Source organism: Epinephelus lanceolatus, chromosome 14, assembly GCF_041903045.1.
Source record: "Epinephelus lanceolatus isolate andai-2023 chromosome 14, ASM4190304v1, whole genome shotgun sequence".
Lineage (NCBI taxonomy): Eukaryota > Metazoa > Chordata > Actinopteri > Perciformes > Serranidae > Epinephelus > Epinephelus lanceolatus.
The window spans coordinates 39,433,475-39,455,213 of NC_135747.1; the positions used below are offsets into that span (position 1 = coordinate 39,433,475).

Consider the following 21,739-nt stretch of genomic DNA (forward strand, 5'->3'; position numbering starts at 1 on the left):
TTACAGTTTTTGAAAAAAAAAACACAGAGTGATGGACTTCATAATTTGCAATAGGTTTAAATGTACAAAAGTTTCTTCAGTATTGGGGCTACAGTTTGATGAAAGTTGCAAATCTGTAGCACGTATGGTTGATTTGTTGTGAATTTTCAAAACTTTGAACTTTAGAGGCTTGCTGTAGCGCCACCATCAGGACTATTGGCCTGTTTTTGCAGCTGAGGATATCTGGCATGGGACTGGACCTTTGTGCAAAGTTTGGTGATTTTTCGCGCATGGGAAGTATGATTTCCTCGGAAGAAGAAGAAGAAGAAGAAGAAGAAGAAGAAGAAGAAGAAGAAGAAGAAGAAGAAGAAGAAGAAGAAGAAGAAGAAGATGCAGGGTAACAATAGGGTCCTGGCAGCTTAGGCTGCCCTGCCCCTAATTACCATAACTGAAGAAAGAAATACATAACCTGACATCTACAGAAGTGGAATTTTCAGCAGGTTTTCTTGGCGATTTTTAATGTTCTCACTCTGCATGTGGGATTCTGCCGCCTTGATTCCCATCTTGCCAAGTTTTAAAAACTTTTTAATGAAAATACGCAGAGCTTTGTACCAGGTCTTGGTTAAATGAAGTCAGAGACTTTCCGTAGTCATCCAGGATATGGTAACAGTTTGCTAGCAGACGGTGGATCCTCTGTGTATCCCGACCAGAAACAAAATGAGTTTTGTTGGTTCTGAAGTGTGTTAAGTTAAAATAATCCTTTTTTTCGATAGATGTTACGAATTATTTTAAGATTCCAAAGTTCAATGTTAGAAAAAAAAAGATTAATAAAATCCTTCTCTCCATGGAGCATTTTTAAGACTTTTGAAAGACATGTCAAAACCAGTTATGGCCTTGTTTTTAAATTAATTAATTTAATGCCTTTAAATATGTTATAAGAATCTGCAGGGATGCTGGCATCTACATGCATCAAGTCTGTAACCAATGTACTTTTTTTAACACAAACTGTGATCTTTCCAGAAACATAACCAAGTAGTTTGTTGCCGAAAGCAGGATTTATGCTTGTACGTTAGATCTATACAGAGTCTATGCTGTTTCTGTGAAGTTTAGTTGATTCAAAACACACATTAAACACACATTAAACATGGCTTAATAGAGACAATTTCAAACACAAATCATTCACAGACAAACACTTGTCTTTATCTGGACACATTTTCCCCACAAATACAACATGCTAACATTACTAGCACAAGCCTATGGCATTTTACATTGTATAAATTAACCTAGCGACTAGCGGAGATTTCCAATACTCGTATGAAGCCAGGATAAATCACACACAAGACTTAAAATTTTTGTGGAGGCTTTATTGTCTGTTGTTTATTGTATTGTTTCTTATCTGTGAAATTAAAGTAAATAAAAGCTTTGTCTCCACTGAGGGAAATGGTTTCAGCTTACAGAGACAGACAGGAGGTCTCTGTCACCGCGATGTGTAGTTACATTTCTGGGGAGGTGCACGTCAGGCTACAGCGTAGGGTACGGCGTAGGTATGGTGTCGATTTGACACACAAGTATAAATCCCGCTTAAACTATTACATGTGAGGATGAGGATGTGTTGATCTCCTGCCACCAGTGGGGTTGCTAATTTAGGAAACTCTCCTGTGAGTCTTATAAGAGGGAAGGAATAAACAATCTGTGTAATCATAAGCTATGGGTCAGAGGACTTGTTGCATTCCTGCTCATGGCACCATCTTCCTGGATGAATGAAGCTTTGAGGCGGCAGTAGCTCAGTCTATAGGGACTTGGGCTGGGAACTGGAGGGTCGCCAGCTCAAGTCCCCATCAAGACCAATCATGGAGTGTGGACTGGTAGCTGGGGAGGTGCCAGTCTGCCAAGGTGCACCTGAGCAAGGCACCAAACCCTCACCGCCTGTCCATGGGCACCTCCCTCACTCTGACATCTCCCCATTTAATGCACGTATAGGTCCTGTTTGTGCATGTGTGTGTATTTCAGGCCTGTGTGTGTATGAGTGAAAAAATTTAATTCAATGTGCTTACAACTGTTCACTTCATACACATGTGTGTGTGTGTGTGTGTGTGTGTGTGGAGTCATATCCTCCTCCTCTCTTCCTCTGCAGGTTTTCAAAACTTAAAAAAAAAAAATCCACCAAACTTTCTTTTTGTTTGCCTCAGACCGCTCGCTCTACTGGAAACTTTAAGAAATATTATTCTCATTTCCAACACAGGATGCAAGTTTACTTTCTCTGAATGGCCTAAATGACCAACAAGACGCTCCCCCTCCCCAGCTCACTGAGGCCGACCGGCCTTATCACGACTTAAGTAAATGAACTGGCAGCTGCAGCAGCACGACTCCCCGAAACCCTGAACCTTATCAGTGTGTGCCAGCTGAGAGCAAAGAGGCGGTGAGCCTACCTGCATGTATTCACACTGCAGGACCTCCATCACTGTCTGCACACAGGTGGAGATACTGAGGAGGAGGAGAGTCTGCAGGAGAGAGATGAAGAAGAGGTTAAAGACACACGTTATCTGTGTTTTTGTGACCTAATAAAAATATCAAGTTCACACGAGGCTCGTCAGTTTCAGGCTGAGTCACTGAAACATACAGAGGGCTTAAAATTAAGTTTCTATTTACACCAGAAAGTAGTTGTGTTTGCTGCCGGAGGAAAATGTTCCTCTGATGACGACGACAGCACCGAACAGTTTTACTCAATTATCGTCCCCATAATTTAGCAGCAACCCCAACCATGGCTCGCACTGAGGTCGCGTCCTTTCTTGGGTTTTTAAAGATTAAAACATTTTGTTCTGTTTATCAAAGATCATCATCAGCGTTACCTGTACTTGCAGCTATCATCAGGTTATTCTCACTAAGTTGAATAAATAAAAGAAAAACTTGAAAACACAACACAAAGAGTTGTGCACGGCATAAAATCAAACATTAAAAAGGTGAGTTCTTCTTTAACACAGCGAGATCTGATTGGTCATTCATGTTTCCCTCAGGATTAAATGTAAAAACTTTGGCGCCATCATCAGGTCAACATTTTAAAGTGTCCAATACTTAATGACCAAACACCTGCAGAACTATTGACATTCACACATCCTTTACATTTCAACAACACTGCAGTTAAAGTGTAGTTATGTTTAAGCACCTAGCAGTATTACTGCTGACCCCTCAGGTTGGGAGGTGGTTTCTGCCTCAAGCAAGGGAGTTCAAGTATCTCGCGGTCTTGCTCAAAAGTGAGGGTAGAATGGAGCGAGAGATGGATCGGCAGTTTGGTGCAGCTTCTGCAGTGATGCAGGCACTGCGCCGGACAGTTGTGGTGAAGAAGGAGCTGAGCCAGAAGGGTTTCAATTTACTGGTCCATCTACGTCCCAACCCTCACCTATGGTCATGAGCTCTGGGTAGTGACCGAAAGAACGGGGTTGTGGATACGAGTTTCCTCTGTAGGTTGTCTGGGCTCAGCCTTAGAGATAGGGGGAGGAGCTCGGAGTAGAGCCACTGCTCCTTTGCGTCCAAAGGGGTCAGTTGAGGTGGTTCAGGCTTCTGATCAGGATCCTCCTGGGCGCCTCCTGTTAGAGGTGTTCCTGGCACGTCCCACTGGTAGGAGGCCCCGGGGCAGACCCAGAACACACTGGAGGGATTAACATATCTCATCTGGCCTGGAAACACCTTGGGGTCCCCCAGGAGGAGCTGGAAAGTGTTGCTGGGGAGAGGGACGTCTGGGGCGCTTTACTCGGCCTGCTGCCCCCCAATCCTGACCCTGGATAAGAGGAGGAAAATGGATGGATGGAAATTCAATCATCTAATAAATTCTGGTGTATTATTATAGATTCAATTACCCAGCAGTTTATTAAGTCATTAAAATGAGTTCCAGTTAACCAGCTGCAACATTAAAGTGATGAAAACATTCATGCAACAATAATTACAATCCAACAATATTCTGTATATTTGATGTTTATACTTTTTTTTACTTTACTTAAGTAGAATTTCGGATACAGGAGTATTTTTACATTGTGGTACTGCAACGTATTCTCGTCCCGGGTTGTGAAATACAAATGCTTTGTCCCACCTGTCACATGTAATACATACCCAAAGGCACCCTTGAGCATCTGTATGTGACTCACAGCTGTCCCCTCTGTGAAGATTGTGTTTAAAATTGTCAAATGGTCATGGTTAGATGAGAACAACACATTCTCATCCAAGGTTGTCAAATACCAATGCTTTCTTGTGCTCTATAAGATGAGACGCTCTATAATAATGCCAAAGGGTGCCTTTAGCTTCGCTATCACACGCCAAGGGGCTTGACAAAGCATCAGTATTTGACGACCTGGGGATGAGAACGGGCTGGGTATTAAGTAAAAGATCTGAGTTCTTCTTCCCCGACTGCAGCTGAGTCTAAACTTATTCACAATAAATGTTTCTGAAAAATACAAACTGAACATAGATCACATGCACGTGTGCAGTAAATGACAGACTGCTGTAAGATGGATCTCTGTGGGACGACACACAGATGATCTGCCTTTACACAGAACACACAGAAGATGTCCTGAGCGATATAATATGTGTGTGTTTGGTTTCCTCCTCAGTCAGACATGCTGTTAATCTGCTCACTGTTCTTCCCACATAGCTGCAACAAAGCAGGCGCCAACCAGCCAGCGGCGGCAGATTAGGATTCACAGGAGAGTGAGTCGCCATCAGCTGCAGCTGAGGGAGGACGTGGGAGTCCAGATGTGATGCATGGTGACACTTCAAAGGACAGATCAAACATCAGGGGAGGAGGAGGACACATTTATATTCTTTACTTCAGTTAAAGTAGTAACAACACTCCATCAGCACATTTACATGTTTTCCTCAGCAGAGGTAGAAGGTTTTTAATCAGGTCAATACAGAAATAGATATTTGAGAGGTTATTTAAAAATGTTTCTGCTTTTTGGTTTGTAAATGATCCAAATACTGTGTCATATATCCTTTAGCATAAAGAAGGAAAACTTGTTCACCAGCACGACATTTTACAGTTAAAAATTAACAAGCGCTCTCTGGAGGACGAACTATGCAACAGAAATGCTTCCTGTATTTGTTTGCAGACAACATACCGATCCCAACAACTACAGCTCATAGTGGGAGTGTTTTTAAGACCTTATTTACATTTATTGTGACCTCTGGTGGGCGTAGTAATTATGACAGGGGCAGTGAAGGAAGTCAACTGGCATAAAGAGCGACAAAGTCCTTGCAGGAAGGAGGCTGGGGTGGATGGATGGGTCAAACAAACACAGGACTTTGACCCAGGAGACAGCTGTTTGTGTCCAATGTAAAACCAAAAGTTAACATATTGTAATGTACTTAGCGGACATTGCGCACATAAGTTTATATACATGCTGTGAGTTATGTAACAATCATACTTAATTTAACCCAAACCCGGATCTTTTCCTAAACCTATCCAAATGGTTTTGGTGTGACCTCAAGAGTCTCACAATAAATATGTGTTTAAAACTGTGACTGTTAGCGGTCTTGTCATCTCGTATTTACATTTTTCTATTGACAGCGACCTCTAGTGGTCATAGTAACTATGACGGGAGCAAATATGGAAGTCAGGTAGTACAAAGAGCAACAAAGCTCGGAGGATACTGGGGTGGATGTATGGGTCGAACAAACACAGGACTCTGACCCAGGAGACAACGATTTGTGTCCAATGTTTGACTAAAAGTTCATGTAAAGTAACATACTTAAAGGGATAGTGCACCCAAAAATGAAAATTCAGCCATTATCTACTCACCCATATGCCCACGGAGGCCCTGGTGAAGTTTTAGAGTCTTCACATCCCTTGCGGAGATCGGCGGGGGGAGCGGCTAGCACACCTAATGGCAGACGGTGCTTGAAGCCCTGACATAAAAAGTTGTTTGGAAAAACGTCATATGAACTCTGTTTTTAGCCTCACTGTAGCCTGTAGCTCTGACTGCTTCTCTGTGCTCCACGCTCACGTGTGCGCGCTCAGGGTGATCGGTGATGCACGGTCTCTGAAGAGCAGCAGTCTCGTCAGTACTGATGTCCAGATTCTCAAGTGCAGGCATCGCCAATTCCCAGTCTGAGCAGCAAAGACTTTTCTCATCCGTTGGCACTGCTTTGCATTTGAAACAACTACACCACCAGGTTTCCAGTGCTCGACTCCGGTATTCTGCGGCTGGTTGAGGGTTAGGCTCATGAGCTGCAGCGGCTGCTTCGTCCAGTAGCCTGAGTTCCATCCATATACTCGGGCTCAAACAAATATGGCTCAACAAAGAAATGCTGTTCCTCCTCAGTTTCAAAGTCTTCAGACATGTTGGGCTGTCCTTTGCTAAAAGACCGTAGTGCAAATGATCTTTTAGTGCTGTGGTTACTGTTGTCTCCCCCTGCGGTGCACGTGTCACATAAACACGGGTGAGCAAAGCTCATGTTTTCGCTGGTCTCGCGCAAGTGCGCACATGTGAGCGCGGTGCACAGAGAAGCAGTCAGAGCTACAGGCTACAGTGAGGCTAAAAACAGAGTTCAAATGACGTTTTTCAAAACAACTTTTTATGTCGCGGCTGCAGCACACTTGGATCACTATGGATGAGCAGTATGGAGATATTTTGTGGATTCAATTTTGTGTTCTTTGACGTTAGTCTGTGGCGCTGTCAGCCATTAGGTGTGCTAGCCGCTCCACCCGCTGATCTCCGCAAGGGATGTGAGGACTCTAAAACTTCACCAGGGCCTCCGTGGGCATATGGGTGAGTAGATAATGGCTGAATTTTCATTTTTGGGTGCACTATCCCTTTAACTCATGCCACTTAGGACATAACTTTATGTACATAACATGATTGCCCAACAATCGTACTTAAACTGCAGTCTTTTCAAAGCCTATCCAAGTGGTTTCAGTGTCACCATGACAGTTTCACAGCAATAAATATATGGTCAAAACTGCGACTGTTAGCAGTTACATGTTATCCTGTATCTACATGTTTTTATTGGCAGCGACCTCTAGAGGCCACTGTAATCATAACGGGAGCAAAGACAGAAGACAGATTGTATAAAGAGCAACAAAGTGCGGAGGATGTTGGGAATGACAGACAGGTCAAACAAACACAGGACTTTGACCTGGGAGACGGTTGTTTGTGTCCAATGTAAAACCAAAAGTTAACGTAACATACTTACCTGACTTCTCATACATAAGTTTAGGTACGTGACATGAGTTCTTTTCCTAAATCTATCCAAGTGGTTTTGTTGTCACCTCGACAGTTTAACAATAAATATGTGTTTAAAAACTGTGACTGTTAGCTGTCACGTTTCGTATTTACATTTTTTATTTTGGCAGTGACCTCTAGTGGCAGCTGTAATCATGACAAGTCAGCTTACGTATAAAGAGCAACAAAGTCCGCATGAGGGGGACATTTGGGTGGATGGATGGATCAAACATGCACAGGACTTTGACCCAGGAGATAGCTGTTCATAAAATGTGTGAAACCAAAAGTAAACATTGACTTTTTTTAACTTCACACGTACTTACTTTACATACTTGCGTCACGTACGATACAATATTCTTATTTTAACACAAACCATCTTGTGATCTTTTCTTAAACCCAGCAAATAGATTTGTTCCAACCTGACAAGACTTAACCATGTGTTTAAATCATTACCAAGTCAAATTCCTTGTAAGTGTAAATTTACTTGACAATAAAACAATGCTGATTGTTATACTTGCTGATCTATCAGTCAAGCTCCAATGTGAATAATATTATTTGAGTTTGCTGCATGTTTTGCGTGCACCTTGATCTGCTATGTGACTGGAAACGCCTGCTGTCAGATAAAAGTTGAATGAAGAAGAAAAAAATAAAATTGCGCAAAAGTGAAAAAGAGCAAGGTAACAGAACTTTAAAACTCCTGTAAGAACATGAGGAACTCTGACTTTCTCTATCGCCACTCTGAGGTTTACTAATTAGTTCCAGCAAATAAACTCACAGACTAAATTTGGAAATTATAAGTTCCTTTAGTGCGTAACGGCTTGTCTAGAACTGCGAGGATTAACAAAAATAAGGCCAACAACAGATTAAAAGTGCCAGTTCAGTTTTGAGATGCACAGAGCTTCACTTGGATTCCACTATAAAGTGTTTTTGTTTTTTTGTCCACCTCTCGTGAGATAGTAAAACACTGTGAAAGGGGTCTAAGTAAGGACCTTTGGCATCACCACATTGTTCCTTCACAGCCAAAATAAATCCTGAGATTCCCCGCCGCCCACAAACACATTACAAGGGTGAAAGATTAGTCATCAGGTTTCATATTTTAATTCTAAAGGCAACAGTACGTCCATGAAAAATCAGCACTCGACTTAAAGCAGACCCCCTGCCTTCCTATAAATTGGCTTTAGCTGCGACCTTTTCTAAAGAACATAAAGAAGGTTCATTCACAGCAGCATTTTCTGCCTCAGAGACCTTTTCATCTGGGGAATAACATGGCAGCAAGTATGTAATGAAACGTCTCATCTGCTCTCGCTGGAGGATGAAAGTTGAGCCTTTGTGTCGCAGCAGAAGACATCGTGGAACAAAAAAGAAAAAGGCCGAGCAAAGACTTCAAAGCTGAGTGTGTGTACGTTTCGTCATGGCGAGACTTAATTTGAGTAAAGATCTTAAAGCAGCAGGAGGTCCTCTCTGATGACTGGAACCAGCTTTTCATCTTCGGTGCTGCAACACGGTCGTCCAGCAGCAGACAGTTAGAGGCTCTCAGCTGTTTATCATCTACAGGTACAAATTCACCTGCAGTCTGCTCCGCTTGGTCTCAGACACAGTTGTGTTCTGTTCGTTTAGGTCACTTTCACACCTGGAGTTCGGTTCATTTGTTCCAGTCGACCAAGGACAAATCGAAGGACAAATAAGTACATCATTGCCTTATTAATTACAGTCTTACGCCAGGGCCACACTGCCGGCGAAGTGCTGCGAAGCGCAGTGCACCAAAATTCTCGCGCAAGCCCGTTCACACCAGACTCGCATTTCTCCACGCCGGTCGACAAGCGCTTCTGCACCCAGCTGTTGTCTCCGTCATGTTTGGGGCTGTTTTTCCATCATGGGTATCTCTCTCTGTTTGCGTGTGTGTGCCCCAACCCCCATCCCCTGTAGCCGGCCCACACTCACTCTCTCACTCTCTCCCTCTTTCTTGTGTGTGTGTGTGTGTGTACCCAAACTGTGAGGCTCCGGATATCAAAACTTTATCACGTGACATAACTCACCTGGTTCAGAGTGAATCTGGGGTCACTGTCACACCTGTAGTTTGGTTCATTTGGTCCAGATCAAAGGAAAACATGTACATAATTAGGGTCCTGGCAGCCTAAGCTATTGTTTTGCTGCATGTTCTTCTTCTTCTTCTTCTTCTTCTTCTTCTTCTTCCGAGGAAATCATACTTCCCATGCGTGAAAAATCACCAAAGGTCCAGTCCCATGCCAGATTGCCTCAGCTGCAAAAACAGGCCAATAGTCCTGATGGTGGCGCTACAGCAAGCCTCTAAAGTTCAAAGTTTTGAAAATTCACAACAAATCAACCATACGTGCTACAGATTTGCAACTTTCACCAAAATGTAGCCCCAATATGGAAGAAACTTTTGTACATTTAAACCTATTAAAAATTATGAAGTTCATCACTCTGTTTTTTTTTTCAAAAACTGTAAAACTTCTTAAACCTATCTCCTCCCACAATTTTTGCTCAATTGACACCAAACTTGCTACAGAGCATCTTCAGACTGTCCTACAAAAACAATCCACACAGATTTTTGATTTATCAAAAATTGAGCCTACAGTGCATCAAAAAGTTTGACTGTAAACGGTACTGTAAACATATACATGCAAATTCTTGCTAAATACATTTTCAATGTTCATTAAAAAAATGACAAAATTCGAGAGTCATGGTAGATGATGTGTGGCAAATATCAGAATTTTATCTCAAAAACTGAATTTTTGACAGCATTTTGAATTTCGCTCTAATGTGAACAACTGGAGTCAATGTAAAAATGGCAATTTTAAACATCAGTTTTTCACTTATGGAGCCAATAAATCATTGTTAAAAACAAATTACCAACATCTCCATGCTGTCTAGATGCAATTTGTGTATTTTCAGATTTTTGTCTTAATAACTGAATTTTTGACAGCTGTTTGAAATCTGTCTACACACTAACAGCTGCTGTCTTGCACACAGGTGACTGGCTTAGTCAATTTGTGAAGCTACATGTGACATTTCTGTTTGCCACTTAGCTCAGTGAGATAGAGGATGGTTCTTGGTGTTGAAGGCTGTTGAGTTCAAGCCTCAGCTCGTGCAACATTTCCATATGAGAAATCTACCCAAGCTTTTCATAAAGGTCCAGTCCCATGCCAGATGTCCTCACATGGAAACACAGGACAATAGTCCTGATGGTGGCGCTACAGCAAGCCTCTAAATTTCAAAACTTTGAAAATTCATAACAAATCAACCATATGTGCTACAGCTTTGGAACTTTCACTTTGAAATGTGCTTTTCCATGGCATGGATGGCTACTGTCTGGCACCCTGATGCTTAGCTTAGTCAATTTGTGAAGCCACACATGAACTGTCACTTGCCAATTAGCTCAGTGAGATAGAAGACGGACCTCAGTCTCAGAAGTTGTGAGTTCACTCCTCAGCTAAGGCAGAATGGATATTCTAATGTGAAAGTCCTATGTTCAGGCATCATGCTATGTGGATTAGAGACTACCAAGGTTAAAATAATTATGATCCAGGCAGTTTTGCGGCGAGACAAATACTCTTTATCAACACTTTTCCCTGTTATCCCTTGTCTCTTTTCCCTGTTTATTTGGCTTAGCTATCAGTCAATATGCAGAGTCTATCCAATAGCTACTTTTACATTTTACAAAATGTTTTCATCTTTGTCACCATGGATAATGTTTAGCTTTAAGCTAGATCAGGCCAGTTTGTTCATAATTGCTAGCAGTTAATGTTCTTACTTTCTTGTTCTTGAGTTTTTTCTTTCCTTTGTATATTATGAGTCTGATCACTTCAGCCACTCATCCACAATTTGAAGGGCATGCCATAATTATATGATGTAACTTCTATGTTGTGATATGCTTTGTTTTAGTGTGTGTGTTTGCAGAATTGCCTAATTTTGCCTAAAATTGCCTGGCCCTGACCATTGCTGCGCAGCAGCTATAATTGTGTTTTTAATTAAGTCGGCTTGGTGATCAGGCTGACTTCTTACAAACAAGTCAATGTGGTGCTGGGGTGACAATATATTAGGAGGAGAAAACAAAGTCAAACAGTGAAATTATTACCCAAAATGACAGTTTTTAAGGCTCACGTTATCAAAACTTTGTCCAGAAACATATATCTAAGTCATGTGACAAAACGGGCCTGGGCCAAAGTGAATCTGAGATCACTGTCACACCTGTAGTTTGGTTCATTTGGTCCAGCACAAGAAAAAAAGGCACAATATTGCCTTTAAGTTCCAGTTTGCTTTGCATTCAACTTGACTTTTTACAAACAAGTGAATGTGGCAACGAGGTGCGAATGTGGCGACATGCTGACAATTCATCTGGAAGAGAAAACAAGATGAACGACAGAATTATCACCCAAACTGTAAGGCTCCAGTTATCAAAACTTTGTCCAGTAACTTATACCTGAGTCGTGTGACTTAACCCACCTGGTTCAGTGTGGATCTGGGGTCATTTTCACATCTGTAGTTTGGTCCATTTGGTCCAGCATACAGAAACATGTTTTGATTTTTAAAGATGAATCAACGTTGAGTTTGCAATGTTGTTTCAAACATTGTTGTTTCAAAACAGTTTCCAAGTTAAAACAGACTTCTCTGACATTTCAGTGTTGATTCATGAAAATTATGTGACTTTTTTACATCCGAAAATAAACCTTTCAATGTTGTTTAAATGTTAAAACAACAACTGACATAATCTCAACCACATTTCAACTTTAAAGTTCGGTCGTGTGCCAGCTGAGAAGGTACATTCTTGCCTTTTAGCTATAATTTGCTTTGTATTCACGCTGACTTTTTACAAACAAATGGACATGTAGACGAAGTGTGAACGTGCCGACATACTGACAATTTATTTTAAAGCACAAACTGTGAAACTGCCCATTTTAAGGCTCGGGTTACCAAAACTCTGTCCAGTAATTTCCATCTGAGTCATGTGTCTAGCACCTCGTACCCTCCCTCTGTACGGTGGGAATTTCAGGCTGTTGGTTCATTTGATCTAGCACAAGGAAAATTGTCTTTAAGTTAGTGTTTGCTTTGCATTCACACTGACTTTACAGACAAGTGAATGTGGCAACAAGGTGCAAACATAGCGACATGCTGACAGTTAATTTGGAAGAGAAAACAGAGGAGAACAGTAACATTATTACCCAAACTGTCTGCTTTAAGATATTATATTAAGTTATTAAAACTCCGTCCAGTGACTTAAATTTGAGCCATGTCACTTAGCATGCCTGGTTCAGTGTGAATCTGGGGTCCCTGTCACACCTGTGGTTTGTCTTTTACCTCTGGTCCAGACTGTTTAATAACTCACAAAGAGCTCTAAACATGAGGTCATCACAGTTTTATTTTTTACATCCCCTCGAGCAGAGTTTGGATCATTACACATCTATTTCCATAAACAGAGTCAACAACATTTCGACCTTCTGTCTCCTGCTGCGCCAGAAAAACCCCTAAACATCCACTCCAGTAATCAAGCAGCCATTACAGCCAGCCTGCGTGACTCCGCCGCAAAACAAGAACCTGTAATCAGAGCAATCTGTGTCGGGGTCACTGCAGGACCCAACGACACACACAGTAACAGGTTAACAACCGTATAATTAACAGAATAAAGAGTCCACAGCCACGCTGCAGGCCACGCTCATGAAACACCAGGAAGCTGAACTGTCAGTAAGTCAGACATTTTGGGAAATTCGCTTCCTGGAGGGGAGTTAGAAGATTGACAGCACATTCATACCTGTCTGTCTAGGTATAAGGCTACAGCCAGCAGCTGTTAGCTTAGCTTAGCATAAAGGCTGGAAAGAAAGGGGAAAATGGCCAACAATAAAGCGCATTACTTAACTCCTTTAATCCATTCCTACAAAACCAAAGTGGAAAAAAACAGATGATCCACAGGGTTACAGGAGGATACTTGCTCCTTTAATTTATGCCATCTCTATGGGGTCTAATCGCCAAAGACTTTCTACATTTTTCATTCTTATGTGCACGTTAATAAATATTCCTGTCACTATAAAAACACGAGTCTCTCCTGATTGAAATAAAGTTAGCTATCTACCTTTTGCAGAGCAGGACCTTCAGTGGCTGAACTGGCCCCGGTCAGCAAACTTCATCTCTAGGTGGTGGGGAGTGAGGCGGAGAGACCGTGGGGTACATGTATGGGTGCACTAGTGAGCTATAAGCAGTCAAACATTGAGCCTCAGTGTCTGGCAGCGTGTTTCGTCTTGCGGAAGTGAGCGTGGTTTTATTTTAAGTGGGTTGAGTCGAGCTGGAGTTGAGCTAAGCTGGTGGTTTCGCTGCTGTCCCAACTGCAAATTAATCCTACTGTGTCCTGTATTATCTCTGAAACTGATCTTACTGGAGTTCAAACATGTACATGAATCTGAAGTTGGCGTACTGTCTTTCCGAAGTCGTCAACAGACCCTAATAAATGTCAGAAAATGGACGAACGTCCTTGTCAAGACAACACAGGAAGAAAAGAACGAAGCACAAAAACCTTGGTGTTCTCTGCATTTATTTTTTGTCTTTCTTTGTCGTACTCCTTTTGTGAGGAGCATAAATATTTTACAGAGAGAGAACATCAGTTTGGTTATTTACAAGATATAATAAATGAAGTACAACTCACAATGTCTGCTTGTGTTCGGAGCGCTGAAGGAGGAGGAAGAGGAAGAAGGGATAAGAAACTACAGTCATTTTACCGTTCTGGTGAGAGGTCAGACATCATATACACAAACAAAAACGCCGTGTGGCATGATGGCAGACTGAATGTACAGCAGCAGCTTCTGCAGAAGTCCCTGTTCAACTCTGCAGCAGCTCTTCAATAAAAGGGAGGAAACAGAGGGACCTAATAAATACACAAATCTCCAGTGTGTCCAGTTTCTTGTAACTTTCAGAAAAACTGATGGAGTGAAGCTAAAATGCTGCAGTCATGTTTTTAAACCAGGGACTTCTACAACAGCTGCCTCCAACAGCACAATCAACCCGCTGTCGAGGTTGTTAGATGATCTTAACGCCAGTGCGCCCTGTTAGCTAACATCATAAAGCATGCTTCACTTCAGCAGGACGGGGTCAACACAACAGACTGTGAGAAGACGCATGAGCTCACTCTACAACAAACCATGAGGGAAGCAAGAGAGACAAGCATCCTCTTTAGCAGAGCGAGAGACGAAGTGAACGCAGGAAATCACACCAAGTTTCCCCCTCGGGCCGTTTCTCTGGGAAAGTTGAGCTCCACAACAGGAACACTGAATAATTCATGTGACTTGTTTAAAAAGTGGAGATGTATCACCTCTGTTCAACACGACCACACATGAAGCCGCGCCACAGCCGAGCAGAGCGGGAAACTCCAGTACTGTTCATCAATACCCGCCACAAATCCCTGCATCAATCAATGTGCCCGCGGTCCACAAGTGTCACAGCTAATATTTTAGACTGACAAATGTGGTCTGTGCTCACAGCTGAGGGTAAACAGTGAGAATGGTGCTAATGCTGCGGCCTTTATCCTTCAGAGACTGGATGCTGGGAGGTGAGCTGAAACTCCGACACTCAAAACTAAAGCTGGAGATTCATTTATTTCACATTTCTTTGGGTTTAGCTTTCACCATTTATAAATGTCTTTGTACTCAAAGACTCTTTATGATGACTCATAGTGAATGATTAGATTACAGCTGATAAAATCTGATTGTTTTTGAACCAGTAGTAGTGCCTGTTTCCAGCTAAAAATGCAAAGGTTGCTACGTTTGTCTTCACTAACAAAACAAGCACACAAGCAAGTTCTCTCATGTGCACCTGATGCCCTTTGTTTAAAGGTAAGATAATAAATCTTTCACATACCTCCATGCAGATAGTTTTGGCTGTATTTGTCCACACTGTGAGATCTGTGGTTTAATCAGGACTAACAGCCTGCAGCTGTGCTCGCAGCTCTGTGGGGTTAAAGGGATAGTTCAGATTTTTTTGAAGGGGTTGTATGAGGGACTTATCCACAGTCAGTGTATTACCTGCAGTAGATGGCAGTTTGGAGAAGCAGGCAGGAGTACTGACACGTAAGCTAAGCAATGCACCGCTGTGGACGGGGGCAGCAGAAAATATATTTTAGCCACCTAAAAAACCCAATACCAGTTCAAGTGTTGGCTATAGTTACAGTATTTCTAACACTTAATTTTTCCATAAGACAGCCTGTTCGAATGGTTCCAGTTTCCTACCTATGTTCTCGTCAAACTCACCAGACTCCATTGAGAAAAACAATTTTAGCTTGCTGAACACAGGAGCTGCTGGTCTACTGCTGCCTCGATCAGTTAGTTATTTAGTGTTATTGTGTGACTTTGGTGAATCTGAACTAACCCTCCTAAAAGCCGAAGTCACGCAATAACATCAAACAAACTAACTGGTCGAGGCAGTGGTAGACCAGCGGCTCCTGTGTTCAGCAGGGTTAAATCACTGTTTTTCTCAATGGAGTCTGGGTATGGTAAAGGTAAGGGAGTAAAAATATTCTAAATATTAATAGTAATATAAATATAGCGTACACTCAAACTGACAGTGATTTTTCCGGGGGCTATAATACACTTTGTTGCTGCCCCTGTCCACAGCGGTACATTGCTTAGCTTCTGTGGATGTACTCCAGCCTGCTTCTCCAAACTGGGAGCATGCCAGCTGACATCTACTCTAGGTAATAAACCAATGGGTAGGGAGCTCATACAACCTCACTTTCAAAAATCTGAACTCTCTCTTTAAGATGCAGCATCTGAGCTAAATGCTAGAATCAGCATCTTCACAGTGTGGCTAAAATTAAACTGTAACAGTCGTGTTGGAGCCTTTTTTGGTAGAAAATAAGTTAAAAAACTGCTGTAAGTGACGTCTGCCGGTGAGAAATTCTCAATGCTGTGAGCAACACAAACTAAAGTCCATTCACCTCCATAGTGCTGAAGTGGAGGCAGAAATCTGCAAATTAATCCCAAACTATCTGCATGGACAGAATCCACTGGAGGGAAATAAGATTGTGTTTTTATTGAACTGAGCTTTTCACACATTTCTGCAGACGCTTAACAATGAGCCTGAATTCAGCGACATATGTAAATATATACTCTGCAGGATGTACACACTCATACAGCAGCAGTCCCTCTCAATCATCACTTATGTCCCACTCTCAGTGTGTTTAGGTCTATGTGCGTGCACCCCCACACACTCAGGTGAAGTCACGGCTTTCTAAAAAGGTAGCGAGCAGGTGTCAAACCGTGGTGTCAACCCGTGAGCAACAGGCATCCACAGGGCTGAGAGAATGCAAATATAGGGAGGCAAAATGCCAAACGACTGAATCTGAGGTTGGCTTTTACCTTTACTTCTGCTGGTGAGTGTTTATCCTGCGCAGTATACTTCTAAATACATGAATCCAGTGAAGACTTTCAGTGTGATCATCACAGCATAATGGAGAGTTTACATTATGTGTCTCCACTTTTGGACCAAGGAAGTGTGCTCAGTTCGACCAGTAAGAACCAGCTGATGAACACTTGTGTCTATACACGGTAAAGGAATGACGACGAGGCGTCTGCGGGAACAACAGCTCGTTCTCTGAAGCAATTTCTGTCTGAACACTATTATCAAATCAATGCTGCAGACGGTGCTGTCCGCTGTGTTTCACTGAGACGTCACTCTGTCATGTTGTTTGTGTGTTTGATGAAACACTTCAAAGTTCTGCACAGTGGGGACAAATCTTACTTTATTCTGTCACATTCCTACATAGAGATAAGACACCGAAAAGGCACTCACGCAGAACTATGTGTGTGTTTTAATGAAAGTAATGGGATTACAGTCCATCTCCTGATGCCTTCCCAGTCACCTGTCTGCACCAGCCTGATGTAACAGCACCAATCAAATGTGAAAGCAGCGTCGTCACACGCTTCAGCCGAACAGGGCGGAGGAACATTTCCCAACAAGTGCTTAAATAGTGAAAGAATTAAAAGTGGAGGTTTGTGCGTATCAACTCAAGTATAAATTAAGTTTGTAGGTTTGAGGAAATGTGGAGGGACAAAAAAGGTTGAGACAGGAAACAGATCCGAGTGTGACTAAAAAGGAGGCTGTTCTCTCTCTCAGTGTAACCTGTTGTGGTGGTCTACCTGTTGGACACCTGTACAGAGTCATGCCATCATGCCACAGAGTAAGAAAGAGAAAACTAAACGTCCGGGGTGTGAGAGGCCCGTCTTGCTGTCTGTATGGGGGAGGAGGTGGAGTGGTTGGCGTCTGTGGAAGTGTTTGGGGTGAGGAAGTCATTGAGGTCAAAGGTCAGGTCTCTTTCTTAGATGGGCAGCTGGAAGGTGATGTCCACTTGAGCTTCCTTTGCCAGCGAGACGATTTCAGAAAGCTTTACAACCTGTGAGCAGAGACACAGACGGTTAGAGTCAGACAAAACTTCTTTTACATAAACGCAGGTTGTTCAGCAGGTCCTCCAGTTTAAACCAACACACCTGCTGTTTTGCATGATGTAACACGTTACCACGCCACAAAAAAAAATTAAATTTGAGCAGTAAATGTCTCAGATACAAACTAGTATTACTGCCTTGTGGTTGTGTGCCTCTGCCAACCAGTCAAGTTTGCAGTTTATATGCATGTCTGTCCACTCATTTAATATTTATACCTATCACCGTAAGTGCTGCCAAAGAGGACGAAAACTTAGATCTTCCAGATTTTAACTCTGAATCAGCCTCTACACGACACCTAAAAGATAAACCATTAGAAGATGTTTATCTAGAAATAAACAAACAGTACTTGCCATGAGTTGAAACAAATGCACGCACTCAATTTAAAGGCAGATTGGTGGAAGTGTGACTGGTGATTAAAGGGGGAAATTACATTCATTTACTTGGTTCGCTTTTGTCCAGTACAATGTGCAAATGAGATTAGGGGCGGGGCAATTCATCGACATGTTGCAATAAATTAGGCAGCACCCGCTGTAAGCATGGATTCGTCCAGAGAAGGAGCTGCAGCTGAAAACCTCACCTACAAAGTATAAATGACTTCTCACAGGAGAACACATACGCAAGATATATAAGAATTATCAACATAGGGAACATGTGTCTGTTAGTAGCAGTCACTTAAACTTTCCGCACCGCCCCTGATTGTTGTTATTCGGCTGTTTTATATTTTCTGTTTATTCTAACGAGCATGCACGAGCGACAAAATGGCTTAAACTTTCGTTCCAGACTTTAATTACAGTCTGTAAACTGTTTGTTACTTTCACACTGATGCAAAAAATACATTTGCAAGTAATAATCTTAACTGCATGTTACTGCAGTGATGAAATAAATCATAACCATTTTAAGTCTAAGGTCAAGTACTTAAGCAAAATACTGGTTCTCCTGATTGCTATGATATACCGTAATTAATGCATGTGTTACAGTAATGCTTTTGAATTTGAGGTCCTTCACTTTCTGATCAGGTATCTGACTCAAAATATTATCATAACACAATAGTGATGCAGAAATAAGACTTATTTTAAAATATGCTGCTAATGTCATTATTTTTAAGAGAAGATAATTGAGTAAAATATTTAAATATTTCGGAGACTAGCGTTTATTTTTGGGTTATTTAAGTGTTATATCAATTGAGTGATGAAAAAATCTTTAGAATAATCGATGAATTGGTTGTCAACTTATCAAAAAAATAATGGATAGATTAATCAATAAATAAATAATCATTAGGTTCAGCTCTGAATGAGATACAATCTGAGACACATCAAAGAGAGGCGTTTTATAATAAGTACCTCAACACTCACATGTTTCGCTGGTCTGCTATAGGATTTTCATACTGTATGGAAATAAATGGAAACCAGCGGCTACCTGGAGCTTTATGGAAAAAATAATCTATCCAAAATCTACAGTTGTACAGCAGACATGCAAAAACCTGATTTACATGATTTGGACTGAGAGCTGTTTGACTGTAGAAAAATACATAAAAACACAATTCATGTCTTTAAATAGCTTCTTAGTTTCAGTACTGAAAGGAAAAGAGGGCAGATGATGACATGAACAGAGGATGATGAAGAAAAAGGTCAAAAAGGTAAAGATGAATTTGATGTTAATCAGTGGGAGGCAGATTAATACCTCGCTACATCACACCTGTGGGAGACACCTGACATGATGAAGATTCATCTGCTTCCTGTGCTGGTCAGTGTGTGTTATAAAGACAGATTCATACACACACACCTGGAGGTTTAACAGACAGGTGTTTGTTTGGTCATCTCCCTACCTGCAGCACATGGCAGTGTGTGTGCTCAAGTGTGTGTTTGAGTGTGTGTGTACCATTTTTGCGGCCTCGTCCAGGTCGTCACAGGCCAGGATTTTCAGCGGACTGGCAGCGATCAGAGCTTTGGCATCGTCCACTCTCGTTCCTTAAAAAAACAAGACAAATGTGAGGTTTTGAAAACAGCGTAACACCTTCACAGGACAGAGACAATAACACTTTGCTCTGTTTATATTCTCCACCATACAATGAGCTTTACAGAATGCAGCTGTGTCAGCGTCAGGGAGGCTCTGCAGTGACATTAGTTTGTTTTTAAATTAACATATCTTTAAGATGCTACCGCAGGGTTCTTAGTGTGGTGATCAGAGCTCTCTTTGAATCTCACTGTGGATAATCACAGAGGGTGATTGCTGATAACCATCCTCCAGAACTATCAGGACACAACTTCAAATTATACTCAAGAAATATTAAAATCTGATATTGAATAAAATACTGAACTTAGAGGCAGTGATTCTGAGACCTGATGAAGTCAGTCTATCCAGGACGTTTGTGTACGGATCAAGAAGTCTGAGGGTTTATCAGAGATCAATACACTGCAACGAGGACTCAAATACTCTGTGACAGGGTTTTAAAACTCTGGAAAGCAATTTAAGTAAATCCAGAAGAAATCCAGCGTTCACGTTACAAAGTAGGTTCCCTTACAACTTTTTTTCAATTAGAGGTTTTCAAGACAGTCTATGAAGCAAATCAGGGCTGGATTCTTGGGTGACATGCATATACTGTCCAAAATAAAGGACGCAGCCCAGTGATGTCGGCCTAGAGTTTAACATTTGGCGTTTGCCATCTTGTTTTTCTGGAGCCAGGGGTGACCATATCTGGGTGAGAGGCTGGAGCTGTGCAGGAGCAAGGGGGTGGATCTGGCTGAGAAGCCGAGGATCAGCAGACAGCCTGTCACTTAAAGCAGCCTGCCCTTAATTATGTGTAACTTTAAACCTTAATAAAATGTATGAACACTTTTCAGTCCCTGCACAGTTGTCAAGAAAGTTGAAATTAGCTATAGAGACCAAATCGTTTTTTTGTACCAGGCTGTAAACATGTTTATTCTGCACCGTCTGCATCAAAAGAGCCATTTTTGGCCAAAAAAGCTCTCAAATGATCTGCCTGGAGCCGCAAAACATATTTGAGCCTCACAATGAAGGTAACAGTAAATCCAAATTCACAGATTAACATCACTAATAGGTCTAAATGAGCCTTTATTCATATGTTTTACTGAACTGTACTTTAAGTTTGCAGGGTAGGCGGTACAAGCAATACGTCCACACACTGTTCAATTCTCTATTTCTCCAGGAGTATTTTTTTGATCCACAGTCCATGGCTAGCTTAGCTTGGGAGCTCCAGGACAAGCCATCGCTATTGAGGTTCATCAAAATTTAAAGTAAAAGGTGACAGGCTGTGACATGACGCACATTTAGTTGATAAAATGTAGAAACATTTTTTTTTAATTCTATGGATAGACTTTACCTTGTTACAATGGAGAATGTAAGTTTCACTCAAGGCCTACGAAAACTGAACAATGACATTATTAATTTGGATATAATTTTTTGCCAAAGCCACAGGGAGCCACTGGAGAAGGGCGAAAGAGCCTCAAGTGGCCATTAGAGGATCTGCAGTTTTGGGCTTCATTTTGAGCTCCGCAGGTTGCTGCTTGGTGATATCGTGATTCTTGCGCGATAACATGAATCCAACTGCGTCACAAGGTAACATGATTTGGACAGACGTGGAGGAGGAGAGTGCAGTTGTAAATACAGAACCTGTACCACTTGAAATGATTGTTCTCAGGAACCTTAAAGCGTCCATTTTGAACGAATTTTAGTTTTACTTTGTTACTATTGCGCTGTCTCGTTCGAGGCTGTTGTCTTGTTTGAATGGAGGTTCCAAATAATAAAATAAATACGGTTAATTTCAACCATTTCTTAACTGAATTTATACAAGTACTATAGTGTGACATATACCGTTACCATGACATAAAATTACTTTTACTGTGATAGGAGATTTTGGCCACATCACCACAACTAGTACAAAGTAAAGACCATTTGTGGGACATTAAAGCCAGTGGATGATTGAATACTCTGCACTTTTACAGTCGCTCACTTAACTTTAGAGGATTTAAAACATTTTTTAAACTGAGATTTTACATTTGAATTTTGTCCAATTTCCTTTCCTGTTTTTCCCACATGGATGAAAACTGTTAGTGAGTACATCTGTTCACACACAGTGGGTCAGACTTT

General features: G+C 41.6%; 1 protein-coding gene across 1 annotated transcript in view; it reads right to left on the bottom strand.

Moving 5' to 3' along the window:
- Positions 1–16,912: 16,912 nt before the first annotated feature.
- sucla2 (succinate-CoA ligase ADP-forming subunit beta) overlaps positions 16,913–21,739 on the bottom strand; it is a 30,112-nt gene continuing 25,285 nt past the window's right edge. Inside the window, exons 10-11 of the mRNA XM_033617479.2 lie at positions 19,511–19,599; positions 16,913–17,583 (exon numbers count right to left, since the gene is read on the bottom strand). Of these exons, the coding sequence (XP_033473370.1) occupies positions 17,509–17,583; positions 19,511–19,599 (164 nt within the window). The 3' untranslated portion in view covers positions 16,913–17,508. The remainder of the gene's footprint in view (positions 17,584–19,510; positions 19,600–21,739) is intronic.